Genomic DNA, 23,521 nt, shown 5'->3' on the forward strand with positions numbered 1-23,521 from the left:
TATGAAGTGTGCCCAATGTAAGACTTGGTAAGACTGAGATCAAACACCCTGCAATAAAACTCGCTAATCTGGAGGAAAGATCTCAGAAAAAGAGCATAGACACCGTCTTGCCCAGACATCTCTTCGTCCATCTATGCATCTCGTCTACCGACCCCTTGTCCTTTCCCTCTGATTCAAGTCACTGAAAGTTCACCGAGAATGTCTATATGACACATATGATGTATCTTGTGAATCTATTGTTTGTCCCTTTCATGTTTGGTATAATTTTTAATGTCTCAGTGCGATTGGTAAAATGGTTTAAATTTCAGCGCAGTCACTTATTAGGAGAAAGATTGAAAAACAGGTTCCTGTTGACCTAGTATATGCAGCCTATCAATCATTTAACGGATGTGAATAATAGAAATGTGATAATGTGTTATGTGTATGCCAGGTTAAAGAGATGTGTTTTTATAGATTTAAACTGACAGTGTGTCTGCTTCCCGAACAATATAGGAAAACTATTCCAAAGTTTTGGTGCTAAATAGGAAAAGGATCTCGCCTGCAGTTGATGTTGATAGGTATTGTCAACTGGTCAGAATTTTGAGACCGCAATAGATGTAAAGGACTATAATGCGTTAAGAGCTCGCTCACGTACTGGGAAGCTAAACGTTTCAGTGCTTTGTAAGTCGTTAGCAATAATTTTTCAAATGTATGCAGTGTTTAATAGGGAGGCAATGCAGTGACTGAACCGGCTATAGTCAGAGAAAATAATTCAGACGAACCACTCCTGATTTCTGTCTATGACATGAAGGTATAGAATGAAAGAAAAAAAAACTGTTTAGAAGTTGAAATACAACTAAATTTATATTTTATATTTATCTATAGGCACATTTATCTTTAACTGATTTTTTTTTTTGGAGATAAGATGAAAAAAAAAAGTGCAGTTATATCCAAAATGTACTGTAAGTATTCAGTACAAATGTAATGTTTTTTTTTTTTTTTTAACTAATTTAATTTAATTTTAGTAACATTTCCTGGCTGCATGAATATTTAACATAATTTATGATGTTTAATACAATCTTTATTTTATTTTTTTGAACTGATGAAACCTGTCATGACAAATTACTATTCTTACGTTAACAAACTGATATAAAAGTTTGGGTTCTGTAAAATGTTTTATGTTTAATATAAAGCCTCTTTTTCTTATCAATATGCATTTATTTGATAAAAAACTGTAATATTGTGAAACATTATTACAGTTCAAAGAACTGTTTTCTATTGTATGTGAATAAATGTAATGATCAAAGGTGAATGTCACATGATCCTTCAGAAATCATTCTAATATGCCGATTTGATGCTCAAAAAACATCAATGTTGAAAATAGTTGTGCTGCCTAATATATTTGTGAAAACTGTGATACATGTCATTTTTTTTCACTATTCATTAACAAATAGAACGCCATTTATTTGAAATATAAATCTTTTGTAAAATGATAAAATATCATTAGTCACTTTTGATCAATTTAATCACCCTTCCTGAATCGATTTATTCAAAAGACAAGTCTTAAAGACACCAAACATTTGAACATCGCTGTATATCATTCACACTTTTAACAAAGAAAACTTTTGTGAAGCACAAGTTAGCAGACAGCAGACCGAAGTAGAGAGTGCCTCAGTCAGAATGGAAATTGCTTGAATAAAATAGTCATTGACTGCTAATGGTCACTCAGCACAACATCATCCACTTCAGCTCTAATATCCATCTGAGAGCTCATTGAGGAGGAGAGGCGAGAGAAACGCAGAACACACCTCTTAATGAATCAAATTAGACATGATGGAATGTGTTGCTCCTTTGTGAAAGAATGGATGAGTCTGCTTTGAGAAGATAAACTGTATCAATATCCTTTCAGACAAACGCCGAGGCTGAGAAAGGTGGAGGCGAAGAACACAGTTTGAGTCATTTCAGAAAATATGTCATGTCGTACAGGTTTGGTTTAAGTTTTCCATCTTTTCGTATCATCACACCCTGAAAACTGGCAAAGACATGATGAATAAGAGAGAAAAATAGAGAGCAAGTCATCACAGAAGAGAGTATGCTGCTGTAAAATATTCATGGGGGTGGGATATTTTAAGACCCCTCCTGTCTGCTGGGATGAGATGAGAATACATGAAATGACTTAGTGCCGTCATATTCTCTGTCATACATTGTAAATCAAAACCTCCTCCTCCTCTTGAAATGAGCCATACCAAACATTTGCAGTGAAATTCTGTGTTTATTCTGTGACATTACAGTAGGCCTCAACTGCTGCGACCACTGCCAGAATATTCAATACAACAACACTGTTATACTGTATATTTACATTTCTAATGGCTACACTCTTAGAGGATATGCAAAATGATGTCCAAAACACGTCTTTTCAACGTCTTTGTCACAAAAGTCGGACGTTGAAAAGACGTCCACTGAGGAGCCAGAATGAAAGTTTTTATGACGTCTTTTTTTGACGTGTTCTGCACGTCCGATATAGACGTTCATCGAACCTTCGTACAAGTTTAAAAACTAGTTCAGATGTGGCCATTGTGGACATATTTTCAGCATCATTTATGGTCTCATTTATATATAATTACTTTGACTATTGCTGTCAGATGATCTTAGTGAGAATTAACAGAGGTTTAGACGTTGATATTTGTTTAATTTGAAGTGTCACCATTTTGGTGATCAGTGTTTGCTTTAGTTGGGCTCTTGGTCCCCGTTACTTTTATTTGACTGCTTTGACTGTGTGTTTGTAAAACACAATTGTTGTGGCAGAGAAAGCCAATAATAAGTAAGATCAGCTGTTTTCAGCTTATTGATGATCATGAAATCATCACAAAACAAGCATCTAATATTGTCAGATGCTTTGGCATTCATAACCACCAACCTTGTGGGACTGCAATATTGGTGCCAAAAGCATTAAAATGATCACTTATTTGAAGGTGTATAAAAAGTATAATGCTTTTGGCACCAATAATGCAGTTCCACAAGGTCGGTGGTTATGAACACAAAATATAAACACAAAACTTTAAACACAATATTAGATGTCCATTTTGTGATGATTATGTCATCATCAACATTGAGCTGACAACACCTCATACTTTTTCTAGGCTTTCTCTGCCACAACAATTGTGTTACACAAACACACAGTTACAGCAGCCAAAGAAAAGTTAAAGTAAAAAGAAAGGGGACCAAGAGCCCAACTAAAGCAAACACTGATCACCACAATGGTGACACTTCAAATTAAACAAATATAAACGTCTAAACCTCTGTTAATTCTCACTTAGATCATCTGACAGCAATAGTCAAAGTAATTATGTCTAAATGAGACCATAAATGATGTTGAAATATGTCCACAATGGCCACATCTGAACTAGTTTTAACCTTGTACGAAGGTTCGATGAACGTCTATATCGGACGTGCAGAACACGTCAAAAAAAGACGTCATAAAAACTTTCATTCTGGCTCCTCAGTGGACGTCTTTTCAACGTCCGACTTTTGTGACAAAGACATTGAAAAGACGTGTTTTGGACATCATTTTGCTTAGTGGGATATAGAACCTTAAAGGATTCTGTCAGACACTTTATATATAGAACCTATTAGGGGTTCCCATCATGGATTTAGTTTTAATGATTTAATTTTGATTTATTTTTAATAAACAGTAAACTCTATCTATAGAAATAAAATAGAATAACCCATTAAACGTGAAAGTATTATTCAATCATTTAAGACATTTCTCCTTATATAGATCCTTTTTGGCATAAAGCATTCTTTAAAATTGATTCAAGAACCCATAGAGGATCGTTGAACCTTTTTTTTCTTTTTCTTTTCTAAGAGTGTACGTAAATGCAGAAGAGATAAAGCTGCTTTGTAAATCACATTATTTCTCAATACTTAAAAAGGAATATTTCTTTAAAATATTTATGTGAACTGGCACATTTAAAGAGGTCCTATTATGCTCTTTTACAAAGTCTTAATTTTCTTGATGTGTGTGTGTGTGTATATATATATATATATATATATATACATATATATATACATATATTCTTACCACTTAGAATATTTCCTGACCTCTTGAGATTTCAGTTCAACACAGTTACCCCATTACTCTTACACTGACCATGGAAAGCACTCAAGAGCCGGGTCTAAACCTCTTTAATAATAAAGTACGAATGGATTTTCTCTTCAGACTTATTGATCCTCTTGTTTAAAATGCGGCCCTAAACCAACATTTCATCTTAACATGAGTTCATTCACTTTGAAAAATATTAGGGTGTCATGGCATTAAGAATCATATAGCCCAATTTATGTCCCTAGTCTTTATGTAGTCTGCTCAGGGTGAAATTATGTGCAGGTCAAATGCAGGATTTCATAATCCGACAACAGTATTTTTTGTAGCTGCAGCATCTCTCAGTGGCCGGCAGGGGGCGTGGGGTCCATAGATTTTCTAGGTCCATTTTCCTCCAAGCAAAGAGTAAAACGTGAGTCTGATGAAAATAAATGAATTGCTACTTTTTCATACATGAAGTGAAAAACAACACGCTTGCTTTTATTATCAAAGTAGACAGCTATAGTTGTCACATTTTTTTTATTCTAGTAAATATTTCTCAGGGTAGGTTTATTTTTTTTATTTTTTTTAAAAAGAAGACAATTTATAGACACAGACATTTCCACAGTATCCAGTTAATTTAACACGTTGACATTTTAGCATGGCACAGCAATAGGGATAAGCTTTTCGTCATTATTATTTAAATAATAGATCAGCTGACACGTTTTGTAGCCTACTACAGCACATCTGTCAGTGTCTGATTTGTCCTGCCCCTGTCATTCCCACACATAAATTTAAACACGGATGTTCTGCTGGAATCCAGGATGAAAATAAACTTCACCAACAATGCTGGAAACTCCTTTTACACACTTTACATTCTAATGACTGCGCAAGATACCTGCTACCTGCTATTTGTGCTGATTTTACGACGACTTTCTCGATCTTGTTTTGTCGAATTTTTCATTGTTCACGCGCGTCTCGAGCTCAGCTGCGGTGCGCGTCACCGTGTAGTTGCACGGGCGCGCGCTGGCAGGAACACATCACTGCACCTCTCACAGGTAATGTCAACATTTACACCTGAACAAAACCTTTCAGATTCAAGCCAGATTTCACCTAGCTGTAGAATAACTTAATTTATCCTGTATGAATTCGCCGCAGAGGTGTGTGAAGAACAGTATCAGCTAACTTGGAACGTTCTCAGAACTTGAACGTTCTTGACGGTAATAGAATGTTCGTTCAAAGTTATCTGGTCTTCAGTAACGTTCTCAAGACGGTATTTATACATCGTTGTTTTATGTTTTAGTTGGACAATTCAAACCAAGTAGCCTAAAGTTTGAGTGCATCTGTAAAAAATGTAAAAAAAAAAACTATATGATTATTGGTAAAACTTTACAATAAGGTTCATTAGTTAATGTATTAACTAACATGAACTAACAATGATCAATACATTTGTTACAGTATTTGTTAATCTTTGTTAACGTTAGTTAATAAAAGCTGTTCATTGTTTGTTCATGCTAGTTCACAGTGCATTGACTAATGTTAACAACAACCTTTAATTTTAATAATGTATTAGTAAATGTTGAAATTAATGTTAACTAAGATTAAGAAATGTTGTAGAAGTATTGTTCATTCTTAGTTCATGTTAATTAATGAACCTTATTGTAAAGTGTTACTGATTATTGTAGGTAGGCTATTGACAAGTAGCATCTTCACAGATGATTTGCTTTAAATTGAAAACCATCTTCCCACTCTCATGTCACTCCATAGGCTATAGTTTTATGACTTTTATTTAACCCGTGGAACACAAAGTTCTCAAAATGTAAAAGATTCTCTTTTCCATAAAATACATGATATACACTTGCTGTCAAGTTCAATTTTGCTTAATTTATAATTACACACACACACACACACATTGTATTTTCATGTTTTATGGGGACTTTCAATAGGCATAATGATTTTTATACTGTATAAACTATTCTATCCCCTTACACTAACCATAACCTACCCATCATAGACAACTTTCGGTAACACTTTGTTTTACAGTGTCCATTTGATCAGTTTGAACTTGATCCTCTTGCTCAGGCCACATATTACACTTATATAAAAAAAACCTGCGGGGGTGTAATGTTTTGTTTTTTCTTTCCTTTTCTTTGGTCATGTCTTACCTAGGGCGACAAGTCAGCCTGGGCCACCACTGGTTCACCCTCAAAAAAAGAAAATAACATCTAAATTAAAATATGTCTGTCTATGAGCTTGAGACACACGTCAGGTAAAAAATACATTGAACAAGACTTTTGCAATCTAGCCAGCATGGAGTGCATGATAAAGGTTGGATGTCCACAATACTTAGAGGCTAAGAGGCTATATGTAAGAATTTGCATGTATTAAACACTTTATTATTGCCAATGTGTGAACATCTTGTAACGAAACAAAAAATGAGACCTTCCCCGACTTAATTGTCTGTGAGAGCCTGTAGTAGACTTATTTTTATGTGAAGGACTGCATGTTTTTGCCAGGAAAATCAAAAGGATGTGACATTTACGTACGCTCCCAAGACCCTCTCTTCCGTTCAATGACACATGAAACGAATTCTAATGCAAATTTCAGGATAATGCAGAAAGAGCCATTCTGTTCTGTAATGTCAATGTGCCATGCAAAGAAAAGGGATTCATTCAAACTACAGTCTCACATAGCCAGAATTTATAATCTATAGCAGGGGTGCCCAATCCTGAATTGTGCAGGTAGGTAGATCTCCAGAAACAGCATTGGGCACCCCTGATCTATAATCTCAAATATATATATTATAATCAAATTATCATAACAGTGTAATTTCATCTGTTGACATGATCCCGGTGAATTGCAGAGCTTGTGCAAACATATCCTATGATCAGATGCTTTCTCAACTGCTGTTTTCTCACCGCTGTCCTTTTTGTTGTGTGTTTGCAACACCAGCAACACCCCGGTATTTGTTTGAATGTTGAGCCGCAGCTCATTGGACGCTGATGCAACAACAACCAATCAGCTGTGCCATGTAGATAATGATGTGATCGCCACCAAATGAGTCAAAGACTGCACCATCTGTTTCATGCCAGAACTAGGTAATAAGTTGCTTCCTGCAGTCCATTTAACAGTCACCGTCATCACTAATATCAAGGGTTTCTGAATTCTGCTGTACAGCTCCTTTAAAAAGGATTATTTCTTTAAAATACTTAAAATACAAAGATGCAGTGCTCACATGTTGACCTTTTGTGACAACATGGCACCATCACTCTATGGGCCAGATTTACTAACAGCTTGCTCCATCCCAAACCCTCTTTTGGAGTAAAAAAAAAAAAAACTACTGTCAGGATTTACTAAAGACACGCAGTGAAAAAAATAGCTAGGAAAAGTATGAAGGTAATATGATGCCATAAAGAATCGCATGCGCAGGGTAAGACTTGTGAAAGTGAACATAAAATTGCAAGCGTAAATTAAATTAGCATGCGCAAGAGAAGATTTGTAAAGGTGTAAATTGCCAAAAAATATTTGCAGCATTTTACTATTATTCGTAAGGTTAATTCATGTGTTGTGAAGCTGCAGCTTCATGCTAACGCAAAATAAATATGATCTAATTCTTCTGACTTCATTTTTTTCACTTCAAAAGCATTGCCGGCCTGTGAACAGAAATTTGCAAGCGAAAACAACAGAGTTAGTAACTGCAAAACAGATTGATCGCGTAAAACCAACCTTTGTGTAAAAAAATAAACTGTTGCAAATGTCTAAATGACTGAAAGGGCAAAAAAATTCCTGAAATAACCATATTTGTACAGTTGTGTCTTTCTTTTAGCTGCGCTTACAGTTTTGGCATAATTCTCTCACTCGTTGAGTTTTGCAAACGCGAAGAGGAGGGCGGGTCCACCTTCATCATGTATCCAATCAAATGAGCTTCTCGCTGACACTCGATTTACTCTTATCTGATTGGTTCAACAAACACGCCAGTCGCCAGAACACATCTTTATCTTCTTTTGGCTCAGCATCGTTCTCGTGGCCAAAATGGTTTTAATGCACACATACATGTTAAATAAATACATAAATCATGATTGCTTAATAAGCTGTGCACCATTAGGCTGACAAAGGCTGACTGACATTCATACTGAATTTCGAGCTGGTGTTAACGTTATTTAGTAAATCTGGACCCATGTTCTTTATTTTCTTTTTTTTAAAGGAGAAAAAAAGAAAGAAATATGAAGTCCTAAGCTTTAATGAAATAGTAACAATATGTAATAATATATATTTATACAAATTTTAATGTTAAAAAAGGAGAAGACAAGCAAAAACTATTCTATGTATATGCAATATAATATATACATATAATGTCATGTAATATTTGGAGTGCATGATTAAGGGTGGATGTTGTTGGCACAGGTTGGGCAGAGAGTGCCGGTGAGAGGAGAGCTCATCCTCCTGCCCTCCTGTTCACAGTGAAGGACCTTCTGCGTCAGTCGTAGGCATTGACCATCAGAGACACTAATGTCCTTGTTAAGCAGTGCACAGATGGGTGCGCAGCAGGGGCAGGGTATTTTTAGTGTACATTTTGGAAGGGTTTCTGCAAACTCCTTAGCTGATGATTTTTTGACCTTTGAAGGTCATTTTACAGACTCTTCCAACAGACATAGATGGAAAGACTTTGTACTAATATCCCAGCATAGGTTGTAATGGCGAGTCTTACATTTGCTCATGCTGCTAATAACTGGCTCTGCGATTTGAACGGTTAAAGTGTACTTCTGTAAAGGTATTAGATGATGTTGGCATGCAAACATGTTGATTTATCAAGCTGTGCCAGTTGGCAGTGCTAATCCCTTACCCTCCATCTTATTTATTTCCTCTGCTCAGTGCAATAAGCCCTTCATCATGATGTACAAAACTAAAAATGTAAGTTAACTTTTGCAAGAAAATAAAAAAAATCCCAATACTGTACAGTATACAGTTAATAATAATTGTTTACTCTGCTCTGGGGATTTTCTGACCTTGTACACGTGTTTATGTGCTTGAAGTGGAAGCGGAAAAGTAACATCTGTGTGGCCGGGCTCAGCACTTATCTAATGGTTAGTTGGGGCTTGTTTGCAGATGTGATTTGGCAACTAAATCAGGCTAGAACAGCTGCCACACAAGGGCAGATCATGACCCCACCAGCGCTCACAGACACCAGACATTCACAGAGCTCCAAGCTGAGTCAACCAGAGGTGTGTGAGAGATGGAAACGAGATGGCAAAAAAAAAGTCCCCTCTGGCTTTGATTTTTAGAAGCTCAATGAGAACATGATGAGCTCAAGGAAGGCAAGAAAATATTCAATATACCTGTTATATTATGGTTAAATCTGGAGAGATTTACTCCACATAGAACCCAAAGCTGTAAATATTCAGTGTCTACACAGGCCAGTTAACACTATGCTATAGAATAAACTGCTAGCTTGCTAACGGAAGGCTTTCTGAAAACAAAGAAAAGGAAATGTTTAGTTTGGCCATTTATAGATTCTGTAACACCAACCTTATTTTCCAGCACTAAAGTTATTTCCTGTGAATGTTTGACCTTAGTTGTTATAGATAAATAACCGTAAGTGCAGTAAACAGTAAAACTATATGTGCTTCCAACCAGTGCGTTTATGTTCACGATAATTTAAACTGACTGTCTATTTGCATTAAGTGTAAATAGCCTATGTTGGCAGAGGCTGTTTACACTAACTCCGCCCACCTATGTCTAATTGAACCTGACAAAAATTCAAAAGAAACCGTTTGATAACAGGATCAGTGGTGTGGAGAGAAAGACAGGCGGCGTTAGCTTTTCAAGGGACTGACCCAAGTTCGAATCTGCCATTTTCCGAACTCATTCTTCTCCATTTTCCCCATCACATATCAGTTCATTGTTCAAAATTAACCAAAAATTAATACATCATCAATCCTTTTCCCAAAACATGTTTTTGTCCTACCCTGATTCACTATGGTAAGTCTGTGATAAGTGTTATATTTGAGACCAAGTGGAATGGTTTTCGTGGGAAATTGCGTACGTGCATCACTCGCACATGCTTTTCTCGTCTTATCAGTGCCGGTCCTAGACTTCTGGGGGCCCTAAGCAAAACTTTGTGATGGGGCCCCTGTCAGTGCGTTCATAAAAAACCCCAAATTACCCCCAATCTCTTAATCTGTTCTTTCAGAGCAGTTTCAATGTCAACAAACAACAGTGGGTTGAAACAGTCAGTACAATAAAACATTAAATTACAAACAATAGGAAAAATACAAAAGACAAAAAAAAAATACAAATTAAATAAATTTAGTCTACAACTAATAATAGTAATAAGCCTACAGAAATAAGCCTACCCTCAACAGAAACTGAAAAAAAGTAAATCAAATGTAAAAATAAAACACTGCATAGTGGTCACTGTATGAATTATATATACAATCATTCTTATTAAAGTTATTCAGTGAAGAGCAGTGAATGATTCTATTGATTACTTTCCCAACTGTTTATGTTCCAGTTTGATACATGCTCTTAATGACTGATTCGAAACCAGTTTGCAAAGGTTTGGAAGCTTCACAAAGCGTGTTTCGAAAGCGCCCATCACTACTTTAAGGTCAGAGTCATCTTGGGAATGTACTTGGGAATGTATTTTCAGTTATGTGAGTACAGCTTCTATCCAGTTGAATGAGAAAATTTTGGAATCAGACTCATTTGCTGAAATCACATGACATTGATACAATGTTAGAGTTTTATTAGTGACAAACCAGTGGTTCGATCACTAGTAACTAATCTTTTTTTTTTTTTTTTTGGTTGTTCAAATAGGACTTTTACGGTTCTTTCCATGTTTATAAACCCATATGGCTGCTGATGGCCAGGGGATTTGTCTCTGCTACTCTGTGCACACTAGAGTGGATGACCCAAAGGGACAGGCTTTTAATTTGGACTCTGGCATCTCTATGTCTGAGGGCTTCCTCGTCTCTGCAAATCTCAGACGCTGTGCCAAGGAGAATCCCCAAGCTCCACGGGCCAAAATGCACAGAATGCCAAAGAGGGAAAGCATCCTTTCCTGTCATATCCATACATGCAAAGTCACTGAGTTTTAAGACTGCAACTGAATAAAAAAATTATGTTGTGTTTTACAGTAAAATAGTTGGAATAGCAAAAACTGTCAGTTACAAAAAAAAATTACTTTATCGGTCTCTGAGAAACAGCTCTTTTTTTTTTGCATTCTTTAGGAAGTAAAAATAGAATTTGAAAAATAGTTTCCTTTCAGCAGCCCAGTATAAGCTGAAATTTCTTCCCATGGATTGAACACGGAAAACATGGGAAGAGAGAAAGAAAATAGATTAAATAAATAAATATGACTGTTTGCCTAGTTATAATAGAATATTCTAATATTTTTAGGTTGTATTCGTACTGACGCACAAGTCAAACTATGACGTATCTATCTATCTATCTATCTATCTATCTATCTATCTATCTATCTATCTATCTATCTATCTGTCTGTCTGTCTGTCTGTCTGTCTGTCTGTCTGTCTGTCTGTCTGTCTGTCTGGTACATCCATCCAAGGCCTGTAACCTATAAGGTTTTATCAACTCAACATGTGTCAAAATGTCTTTATGTATTTTTCCTTTTCTAATTTTAATTAATATTAATCGATATATAAAGCCGGTCATTAAAGCTTTCAGATTTCACATTACTTGAGGACAACCTTCCTGTCATTTTAAGTATTAGCAACTTTATTTGGTCGCTATTCTGATGTACTTCCAGTGACAGGGCATTAAATGGTGCTTTTAGGATTATTATTTTTTTTATATAGGCAGAGACATATAATGTCCCGATGTGGGCTTGTCCTGCAGTAAATTCCTTTTAGGTCATAATGGACACTTCCTATTAAAGGAAAATCCTGCTCCATAACATATCTTTTAACACATGCACGACATGGGTTATGGGTCTTTCTTATCAGGCAGTGATGGACTAGCCATCTATTGTGAAGAAGCTTATGGATCCTGATGATGGATTGATGTTTTGGACTTTTGGACTTGTGCCCACTATAATTGAGCCTGCAGCCATGTGGCACTAATGTTTAGTTGAGCGAGGTGATCCTCAGCTTATATCACTGATCTGACTCTGCCACATTAATCCTCTTAATATAACCATCCTGATTCCCAACCAAGCCCAAAATCACCTGCTGTGCAATCACAATGCACTTTTTTTTGCCCCACTTAATTTTAAATAATGGCTCAATGTCGACAGAAAGAAAATGTAGACTCATATGTCTGTTGTTTTTTTATTTAACGCTATATGTTATGGATTTATTTATTTATTTTTTCCCAATAGCATCAGCAAATATAATGTACTGTTTAAAATTATTTTTGTTGTGCATTTTAAGTAGAATCTTTTACAGAATACAAAAATAATGTTTTTGATTACTAAGCTGTTCAACTGCATCTTACCTCATGGAATGGTTATAATCACTTTGAGAATTCCCCACTTAAGTCTTCAGTCTATTAATAACACAGACAAAATAGTTCAAAGGACAAATGGCGTTATTTAGGATTTACACGCTTAGCCTTTAATGGCTTTTGACTTTCATATTAATTTCCTTTTGAGTGACAGACTGATTAAGGAATTGTAAGCATGCTTGTTATGGAAACATTCTGCTTGTGATGTGCAGTTAAAACCTTTAAAAGGGTCATTGTATTGAGAAATATAATTTTCCTTGATCTTTTGATGTATTAGAGGTCATCATATTCTAAAAAATATCCTATAAGTTTCAAAACTCAAAACTTCCTTGTTAGTCCAAGAACAGCTTTTATTGAAACCAAACTCAGAAAATGACTCGTTTGGGATTTTGTCACATTGTTACGTCACAGTGTGATGAAAGACCGCTTCTGCAGAAGAAGATCAACGCCTACTTCTACATCATTGCCTCTTTAGCCCCGCCCACTGATTCATGCATGTCATGTAATAGTAAATAAGAGAGATACAAAAACAGGATTACTCCAGTAACAAAAAGACTTTTTTAAAAATTACTCTCAGTTTAGTCTGTCTTAGTTTCATTTTCAAGGACTTTTAGTTTGCTTATCTTTTGTTTCCTGTTTTCTTTTATTCCCGCCGGTCATAGTCTCCTTGGTTTCTCATTAATTAGATCCCACCTGTTAGTATTCAGTTCGTCATCTTGAATATTTAAGCCCTTCAGTTCCCTCTGTTTCTTTGTCCGGTATTGTTGTATTTGTGCATGGCACGTTGTTTTGTTTGTGTTTCATTACTCTTGGATTACCAGAGTCACTTCTATTTGAATGACGTCATCTTCTTCATCCTGCATTTAAAAAACATTTAAATATGTCATTTTGGTGATCAAAGATCAAAGGGATACAATTATTGACTACAGGGGGACTTTAAAACACAACACTGCAAATTACAATATATACATTTTTCATTTTATCGAAAAGGATGAACTATGAAAATAGCCTGTAAGAACGACACTGCATCAAAGCGATGGTACATTCATTCATTCATTCATTCATTCATTCATTCATAACACCGTAAGTCATCCTTTGTCAATTATTATGGCGCTAACTCCAAGTACTTAATTATTTTAAAATGCAAAACTGTTACCCAATTATAGCAGTGGGTGTTTACTTCCAAGTCTTGAATGCGGCAATCAGTGTTTGAATGAGAGGCTCAAAAAAGATAGAAAATAGTTTATTACTTCTCAATTAGAATGTTTTTTTAAGAAAAGTGGAACTCAGGGAACATTGCAAAAAATGCCCAAGGACAGAAATGAGCAACTGTTTAACAATCTGTCACATGGAGATGGGCCGTCTTTGACTGCATTTTAAAGGACCTGGTTTAAAAGTGTAATAGAAGTCACTGTTTGATTTAATGACCAGACAGAGAGAAATTGATGAGAGCATTCAGTGTTTGAACTGCAGCCCACAAGTCATTAATCATGTCACATTACCGCGGAGCTGGCCAGTGCATAATTAATCTCTCTTAGCAAGAACAGACCAGACATGGATAGTTACAGCATGGTGCTTTTATTTGAGAATCTATTATGGATTATCATTTTCACTAGGTTTTCGCTTATGAAAGTGTAGGTGTAATACTGTACATATAGTCAATATAAAGTTAATAACGTTATTTAATTTGAATACTTACACTTTGAAAGGCACTTTAAAGAAGTGTTCTGAGGGGTTGCTAGGGTGTTGCTAAGCAGTTGCTAAAGTGTTCTGAGGGTTTGCTTGGTGGATGCTTGGGCATTCTGAATGGTTGCAGGGAGGTTGCTAGATAGTTGCTCAGTTGTTCTGCAGCAGTTGCTAGGTAAATGCTAGTATCACGTAGGTCTGGACTCTATTGCAGCTTTCATTGGCCAAGGACCGCCCAAGAGGACGTTTGACCGACATGTAACACAACCAATCACAGTTTGTTTTGATCCACGTCATGTTTAGGGGCGTGAAAATGTAAAGTCGACGTCCCTACGATAACAGACCGGCATGCATTTAATAAATTATTCATTCAAGAACGTTGTGCAAGTTTACTGCAACAATGGAGCCACGAACTTCACATTAATTTGAAAATCCAGCGTTTAGTTGATCCTGATAAGCGCTCATTGTCACAGTTTTAAACATGATGGCTTTCTTTTTCCTTGAGGGGGTTTGGCATCCTGTAGAATTCAACCCATCAGATAATGATCTAGATAAAATGTTTCCAGTTAAGTGTGCCATATGCATCAGACGTTTAGCAAGCGGTCCGTGGGCGTGACGTCTGAGGATGAGACTACCGGTAAATGCTAGGATAGTCTTGGTGGTTGCTGAGTGGTTATTAAAGTTTTATAAGTGGGTCCTGAGTCATTGCTGGGATGTTCTAGGCCGGATGGATGGATGGATGGATGGATGGATGGATGGATGGATGGATGGATGGATGGATGGATGGATAGATAGATAGATAGATAGATAGATAGATAGATAGATAGATAGATAGATAGATAGATAGATAGATAGATAGATAGATAGATAGATAGATGGATGGATGGATGGATGGATGGATGGATGGATGGACAGACGAACGGACGGATGGATAGACAGATGGATGGACGAGATAGATAGATAGATAGATAGATAGATAGATAGATAGATAGATAGATAGATAGATAGATAGATAGATAGATAGATAGATAGATAGATCAGTGTAGACAGACAAACAGCAGCAGTTTTCACATCAGGAAAAAAAATCAGTGACATCTGATGCAAGCCACAAATCAATTCATCAAATCTACAGATAAGTTGATAGCAATCGTCTGTCATTTCAGTGACCTCCACCTGTCTGTGGATGATGGAGCTGATCTGTAAGTGTGGAGGCTGGATCGGCAAGCCGGTGAAGTGTAGTGATCTTTAAATAAGCAGGCTCAGGACTGATGTGATATGTAACCGATCGCTCTGGCAGGGATTGATGCTGGATGATGTAAGGCACTGGTCAGGTATATTCAGCCTTGGTTGATCTACGCTCATCAAATGTGTCTGGGCTGCACCGGTTCGGCGTTTCGACAGGACGTGATGAATATAAAATCTATCGTATGACAGTTAACAGCTGTTTTACAAGGGCGATCAGATGTCTCTCCCTGTTAAAGGTGAGAAGGTGAGCCTCTGAGGAGAGATTGGTTACAGCATTGCCTATATGGACCTCTATTAAAGTTTGATCCTTTAAAATCAGACTATTTTACTGTTGTGTGATAGCTAATTCTTCTCTCTTGTATTTTGTGTTTTTTTATTTTATTTTATTTGTATTTTTTAACCTTTTTTTTTGTCTTTCTCTCTCTGTGTGTGTGTGGGTGTGGGTGTGTATCGAAACAAATGTCTGTGTTTGTGTGCTTGCGTGTGTGTCTGTGTGCGTAGTTGTTTGCGTAGTGTGAGCTCTAGTTTCTCTCCAGCATAAGGTTACCCAATGCGGACTTTAATAGATTAAGCCACTCTGAACCCAAATGTAGAACAAGCAACAAGCAGAAACAACAGCCGGACAGGAGACCCCTCTCTCACGAGAGGTAGGCCTGTGTGTGTGTGTGTGTGTGTGTGTGTGCGTGTGTGTGTATGTGTGTGTGTGTGTGTGTTCAGTTAAAAAATTAGTATTTGGCAACATCTGTTCAGACACCCTCAAGTAATTTTGCTCTGAATTATCTGTAATTTCAATGTTTTGTAAATGTAAATGTTCCTCTATATGCTCTATTATCATAAATTTTGAAGTGTGAACAATTAATTTGTCAGATTATTGTTTAGATTATACTGTTTACAACTAAAATAGGCTTTTATATAAAACTTTTTATATATATATATATATTTTTTGAACTTTTTATTTATTAATATATGGTCAAATATGACCTAGATATGTTGCGTGAGATTCACTGATATAATATTCAATTTGATGACAAGAGTTATTGTAAAAGTTATTGTTATTGTAAGAGTTCTTAAGACTGTTAAAAATGTCCAGCTATAGAACTGGAGCTAGAACTATGATCTCAATAACTATATTGAGATGATTTTCAATTTGAAAAGATCCTTATAGAAATAACCCTACAGTGATAAATGGTTCTTGATATGAAGAGGGTTCTTTGCTAAACTTAAGATGCTGAGAAAATTTGTATTTTTTTAGTGTATAGAGAAAAATTACAGAATATGATGAAACTAAAATATAGAATAGGGTTTGAATTTACTTCCATGACTTTCACATCATGTGAAACATCAACAAAAAATGTAATTGCCTAACTAGAATAGCTAATTATGAAAGATTTGATTAGATTTTTCCGGTGTGTTTTTTTCTGCCAGCAGTGGTGGTGTTGAGTGACCTTGAATATATTCCTGTAAATATCATTTATCCAGCCGAACAGCGCTGATCAGCATCACACACTTCTCTTAATAACATTTTCTCTTCTGCTTTATTCTTTGTTTGCTTGTATTTTTTCCAAATATATGTAAGTATGTCCTGCTACATCAGTGTTTCTTCATTGTTGTAATGTATTTCCCTCGTAAAGCTATACAACTATTTAAAGTTATTTAATCTTATTACACCTGTTTTAGCTTCTTTACACTGGTTACCAGATCATTTAAGATTTTATTGTTGACATACAAAGCATTAAATGGTTTGGCGCCTATGTATTTAGATGAGCTTTTGAGACCTTATATGTCTTAGATCTTCTTTTAATTGCTGGCTGTTCCAAGAACCAAATATAAGACTAAAGTGCCAGTGGATATTAGATCTGCTGAATGTGTGTCTGTTTTTAAATGTCGTTCAAAAACGTATTTGTATAGACGTGCTTTTAGTATTTTTGTGTGTTCTGGGCTTTGGGTAGGCTATATTTTATATTTGTATTACATTTTGTTTTTTCACATATTGTGTATAGCTCTTCATGAATGTATTCTTAATGAATGTGTTCTTATATTGTGTAAAGCACTTTGTGCGTTGCAGCGTTAAAAGTGCTACATAAATAAAATTTTACTTTGTGTAATGACAGCCTCTCTCTCTCTCTCTCTCTCTCTCTCTCTCTCTCTCTCTCTCTCTCTCTCTCTCTCTCTCTCTCTCTCTCTCCGTGACGCACATGTTCTCTGTTTTCTGGTCAGTGGCAGCTGAGCAGGATGACTCATTTTTGGCATCTTTAATTAAACATCTGTTTGCTCCTCTCAAAACACGCTCATATTGAGATTTAGCCTGTTAATGCAGGACATTTAGAAACCTATACTACCTGTACTGTACATGCATGAAATCAAATCCAGTTACGCTTTATTTTGATTGCCCTCTTTAGACATTCTACTGACTGTAAGTAACTTTGCAACTACATGTCAACTTATTCCACTAACCCAAACCCTACCAGTCTACTGATACTCTAATGAGAGTTAGTTGACATGTAGTTGCAAACACTGTTGTGCCTGAACGCGTTCACTGATCGATAGTTCATGAACTCGTTCATATTTTGGGCGAACGTGAACTGAACGTACCATAATACTGCCTGATGAATGTTACTGTGAACTCGTTCATTCTGGTGTCTGTCGCTCTCTCAGTTTAACTTCGTTCAATAGGGTGCCCGATTTCTATAGAGCCTTCCAGGCGAAAACCCGCCTAAAACACACCGTAAACAGGCCTTAATATGTAGCGGAAAAAACACCCAATCTGGCAACACGAGCCACCAGTGTCGCACCGCCGCATGTAATCAAAACAAAAAGCAGCATGGAGGCGTCGTATGATCATTTAAACGAGTTTTATGACAAGGTCGGTGAGGATTGGGAAAAATCTTACATTTTTGTGCAAACTTTGAAAGGAAAAGAAAATCCGCACTTGTTGAACCTGCCTGGTATATTTTTCCAGGATTCCAGTATTCCTTTTTTAGTATACTGAAATGGAAAATTATTAAAATTGAAAAACATTTGCACCTTAAGGACTACTGTCCTGTTTTTCTTTTAATAATTCCTCATTAAAAAAAGACCATTCAAGCAGCACGTTTTTAATAATTGCTGTCTGTGGTTCTATATGGGCAGTGGAAATATTTTTGAAAAAGAAAATAGCTTGTAGCAACATATGGAAAAAAAGAACTATGAACTAGTTCATTTTTGGAACTGTGAACTTAGTTCAAAATTTTGAAGTATGAACTATGAACTGAACTAGTTCATTTTAAAATTTGTGAACTGAACTTTGAAATAGTTCATGTAGAAAGTGAACTTTCCCAACACTGGTTGCAAAGTTACTTTTAGTTGGTAGAATGTCTAAACTGGACCGTCGAAATAAAGTGTAACCTAAAACTAACTCCTGTTACACTTTATTTCAGGGTGTCCTTGTTTCAGTGTAATTATACATTAAAGTAGGCTACTGAGTTAATTAATTAGGCTACTTGTACTTACTATAGGGTTAGGGATAGCTTAGGTTTGGTCTAGGACTAGTTGTAATTATGCATTTATAGTTATTACTATAGTAACTACAAGGACACTGCAAAACTCATTATTTTGTTTGTTTATAGCCACTGTTTTTAGCATTGCTCTGTGGTAGCTAATGTGTTCGAAGTGGTGCTTTCTCCGTATTTTCAGTTCTCAGTTTAAATTTGCGCAATTTGAAGGGTAATGGAAATGCGGCTATTGGTTACCGGGGTTAAAACCACCAGAGAGAAATACTGGCTCTACACAGTCCTGTTATTAATGACTTGTACAGCTTGGCTAAAGGCATTGCAACATTTCCTCTGAACCCAATGCAGGTCAGTGGAATAGTAAGTGAATTAGATGAGGGGCGATTGTTTTCCCCACAGTCTTGGCCTTTACTGGGCCAACAGTTTCTCTTTCTCTCTCGGCTTCCTTGGCTCTGCTGCTATCTCTCGACTTCTCTTTCGGCGGCTCTCTTATTCTCCCACACCGCCTCACAGGCCAGGACTCTGGTGTCAAGTGTTTGACAGGGGTTACACATTAGCTGAGGTGATGTCCGGCCGGCTGTTGTGTCAGAGGTGTGTCACCATAGAAACGGGAAACGTCACATTAAGAACAGCAGGGAACCCGTCCAAATGTCCGGTCACATGTACGAAACTCGAGTTTGTGACAGCGAGAGGATATGGGAATGCAAAGAAGCTTTGCAACCTTTAGCATTTGAGTGTTAATATGAATGGGTGACTAGGTCACATTTTACCCCAAAATCAAAAGAAAAAAAATACTAAATTATTAAATATTTTGCATAAAGCCTGTTTTAAGATGCACATACATTCATGATAATCAATCTTTCCAAATTCTCATTCATGTAATCTGTCCAGTTATTGTTTATGGTGTTATCCCTTAAATGTTCTTTTTTTTTTAAATTCACTATTTATTATTGTTTTATAAAAACATTATTATTTATTTAAATTAAACAGTACAACATATACTACCATGATGTATAAATACCTTTGGTTCCACTTTATATTAAGTGTCTTTAACTACTATTTACTAACATTTAAATTAATCATTTGATACAATGCACTTACAATGTTTTTACATTTTACATTGTACTAAAAAATACTTGCATGTAATTGTCAGTAATTAATTTCTGTAATTACATACTGTATCCCACTGTTAACCTTTTCCTTACCTCTTAACCCATCCTTAAAGGCCCACTGAAGTGCCTTTAAACGTGTAGCGTTATTCAATGTGTTGATGTAATTTCCACTGAAACAGGAAGACAGGGCGGGACATATCGAACAGCTCCTCCCGTTTTTTAAAATAGCCAATAGCGTTTAGTTTATATCACAACTCAGCCAGAGCCGTTGAGCTCGATAAAGCTGCAGTTTCCTCCTAATCTCTTTCTGAACACTTTCTGAATCGTTCCCTATTCCCTAAATAGTGCACTATATGCCATTCACCATGTAGAAAATAGTAAATGTGTGAACAAGTGATCGATTTCAGCCGCAGATTCAGCATCTATTTATAATGTAGGGGGCGGAGCTTCAGATTCTAGAGAGCATTTGATTGGACAGAAAATCTGAAGAGAAGTGCAGAGTGATGTCATCAAAATCATTGATCCATATTGGCGGAAGTGAGAGACTGTAAGTTTTGAATGCTTATATCTTCTAAATGCGAATTTTGTCATTGTGTTGGAGCTCACTTGATTATAGATAACAGTAAGATAAACATATTCATACCAAAAGCCAAAAAAAACATAAATTTTGGATTCATGGGGATTTTAAACCCGTACCCCACCTCAATAGCAGCACAAGTGTGTACACAACACAACAAGTGTATTTTTATGTAAGTACATAGTAGTTAAAGACACCTAATATAAAGTGTGACCATACTTTTAAAATAGTTCATTTAATATATATCATATTTCTTTTGCAGTACAGTAATTGTGAATTGGAGGAGGACATGTGTTTAATTCTCATAAAAACATTGTAACAATGAAAAAATATACTAAGAGCTGAACATGTCAGTCCGAAAGAGGATGTTTAGTGTTTCCTTAATGGATTGTGATAGACTTGTGAAATTTGCCATCACTCCCACATTTGCAGTGTAAAGTAGATTATCAGCGAAAACAAAAATAACCCAGCAACGACTGGCATTTTTGGAAGTGTTGTGATGCTGACACCTCCCAAAATATGTCACCTTCACCAGCTGCTCTCCTTAGGGTTCGTCTCAGAGCAGTTACCAAGAAACAATGTGCCTCTCAAACACCATTTACTGCTTTAGTCTGAGTTTTACTATGCAAAAACACGCTCTAACACTTCTTCTTTGTTTTGCAGGTCACAGCACTGTTGATTCTTCCTCAGTTTGTTGACCTTCACCTCAAAATCAAATGCAGAAGAGCATTTGAAGTATTAAACCAGTGATTTTGTTCTGGTGAAGGTAGAATTGGGCTGTTGTGTGATATCTGGGGCCACATGACGGTCCAGGCTGGAAGGATGGAGGTGGCGCTAGTCGACTTTGGCAGTATGGAAAATATTGACAACTGTGTGGACAACTTCAATGACCCAGACTATCCCAATGAGATGACAGCTTTGACAGTAGAAATGCCAGAGTTTGGGCCTGGCAGCACCTACTGCAATACTGCAAAAGTGTCACCATATAAAGAGAAGACCCCACCAAATCTGGATGTACTGCAATCACCTGTCCTGCCCCCTCGCACAAGGAGAGGACGTGCTAGCTGTGCTAGTCTAATTTCCAACTGGAAGTTACTTTTGAACAGTGAAGGAACACAAAGTGAGACAATCTTCAGTAAACTGGCCAAAGAATGCTACGAGGACTTGTTTGTTGATAAGCGAGGTCTTGATGAGGGTGATCAGAAGGTCATCATCAACATCGCCGGTCTTCGCTTCGAAACCCGTCTGAGGACCCTCAACCAGTTCAATGAGACTCTTCTGGGCGACCCAATGAAAAGAATGGGCTATTTTGACCCAATGAGAAACGAGTACTTCTTTGACCGCAATCGTCCAAGCTTTGATGGGATCCTCTACTACTATCAGTCGGGGGGCAAGATTCGCCGGCCTGCGAATGTACCTTTAGATGTCTTCTCAGATGAGATCATCTTCTACGAGTTAGGACAGGAAGCCATGGACCAGTTCCGCGAGGAGGAAGGCTTTATCAAAGAAGTGGAGGTCCCGTTGCCGTCCAATGAGTTCCACAAGCAGTTCTGGCTGCTTTTTGAGTATCCCGAGAGCTCAAACGCAGCCCGAGGGGTTGCTCTTGTTTCCGTCTTCGTCATCGTCATCTCCATCATCATATTCTGCCTGGAGACTCTCCCAGAATTCCGTGAGGAGCTGGATATATTTCCAACTGCTGGCTTTTCCTTAAACCAAACGCATCCCTCAGGTTCTCCTCCAAGCATCTCCCCCAAAACCATCACCAGCACCTTCTCCGACCCCTTCTTCATCATTGAGACCGCTTGCATTATCTGGTTCTTCTTCGAGCTCCTGGTGCGTTTTATGGCCTGCCCAAGCAAACGAGAATTTTTCAACAACATCATGAACATGATTGACATTGTCTCCATTGTTCCCTATTTTGTCACTTTGATAACTGAGATCGTGACCACCACCCATAAGTCCAACACAGGGCAGAATATGTCCCTGGCCATCCTGCGAATCATTAGACTGGTGCGAGTCTTCAGGATCTTTAAGCTTTCCAGACACTCCAAAGGCCTGCAGATCCTGGGCCAGACACTCAAAGCCAGCATGAGGGAGCTTGGGCTGCTCATCTTCTTTCTCTTTATTGGCGTCATTCTCTTCTCCAGCGCCATCTATTTCGCTGAGGTGGATGACCCCAACACCCAGTTTGTTAGCATCCCTGATGGATTCTGGTGGGCTGTAGTTACCATGACCACTGTGGGTTATGGAGACATGTGTCCCATTACACTGGGTGGTAAGATTGTGGGCACTTTATGTGCCATTGCTGGGGTGTTGACCATCGCCCTGCCAGTGCCTGTGATAGTCTCAAATTTCAACTACTTTTACCATAGAGAGACAGACCAGGAGGAGAAGCAGCCCATAGCTGAGACAACCGATGAAGCTTCAAAGTCAGGGAACAATACAAAACATGGAAGTAGTTCCTCTCTGAACAAGGCAAATGGGAAGTATTAAGTATTAAAACCCATATCGAAACTTCATTTTCATGAGCATAAATCACATTAAACATCTGCAGGTCATATTTCACCCCAAAATCAAGAGATTATACACTGCCCAGCCAAAAAAAATAAAAATAAAAAATAAATTCGCTGTTTGGATTCAAATAGGCAAATGCTTAAGAGTCTATGACTGGATCATTATTGATTATTGATTATTATGTTTCTATCATGTTGTTTGGCAACAGTTCTTCTAACCCTAGTTGATGGAGTGTGTAGCTTTTCATTTCTTAAACAACCATATAGGAAGACACATCATGGCCATGGAAGGTCAAGATTCTTCAGTCTCAGACTGTGAAAGAATGGTTGGGAGGGAGTATGAAGAATCATTTAACACATGAATTGGCACCTTAAATTCATTG

The 23,521-nt window shown here is 37.1% G+C and overlaps 1 protein-coding gene across 3 annotated transcripts; it reads left to right on the forward strand.

The window, feature by feature from the left end:
• The first annotated feature begins 4,476 nt into the window (after positions 1–4,476).
• kcna10a (potassium voltage-gated channel, shaker-related subfamily, member 10a) lies at positions 4,477–23,418 on the forward strand. Of its 3 annotated transcripts, none has more exons than XM_084098789.1 (2): positions 4,477–5,115; positions 21,289–23,418. In XM_084098789.1, exon 2 carries the CDS (start codon positions 21,427–21,429, stop codon positions 23,116–23,118), a length of 1,692 nt encoding a protein of 563 aa, XP_083954915.1. In that variant the 5' UTR covers positions 4,477–5,115; positions 21,289–21,426; the 3' UTR covers positions 23,119–23,418. The 3 variants fall into 3 exon arrangements, with proteins under 3 accessions (XP_083954915.1, XP_083954914.1, XP_083954916.1); XM_084098788.1 differs by lacking the exon at positions 4,477–5,115 and adding an exon at positions 15,950–16,095; XM_084098790.1 differs by lacking the exon at positions 4,477–5,115 and adding an exon at positions 16,082–16,208.
• The last annotated feature ends 103 nt before the right edge of the window (positions 23,419–23,521 follow it).

Source organism: Abramis brama (genome assembly GCF_963993115.1).
Source record: "Abramis brama genome assembly, chromosome: 22".
Taxonomy (NCBI): domain Eukaryota; kingdom Metazoa; phylum Chordata; class Actinopteri; order Cypriniformes; family Leuciscidae; genus Abramis; species Abramis brama.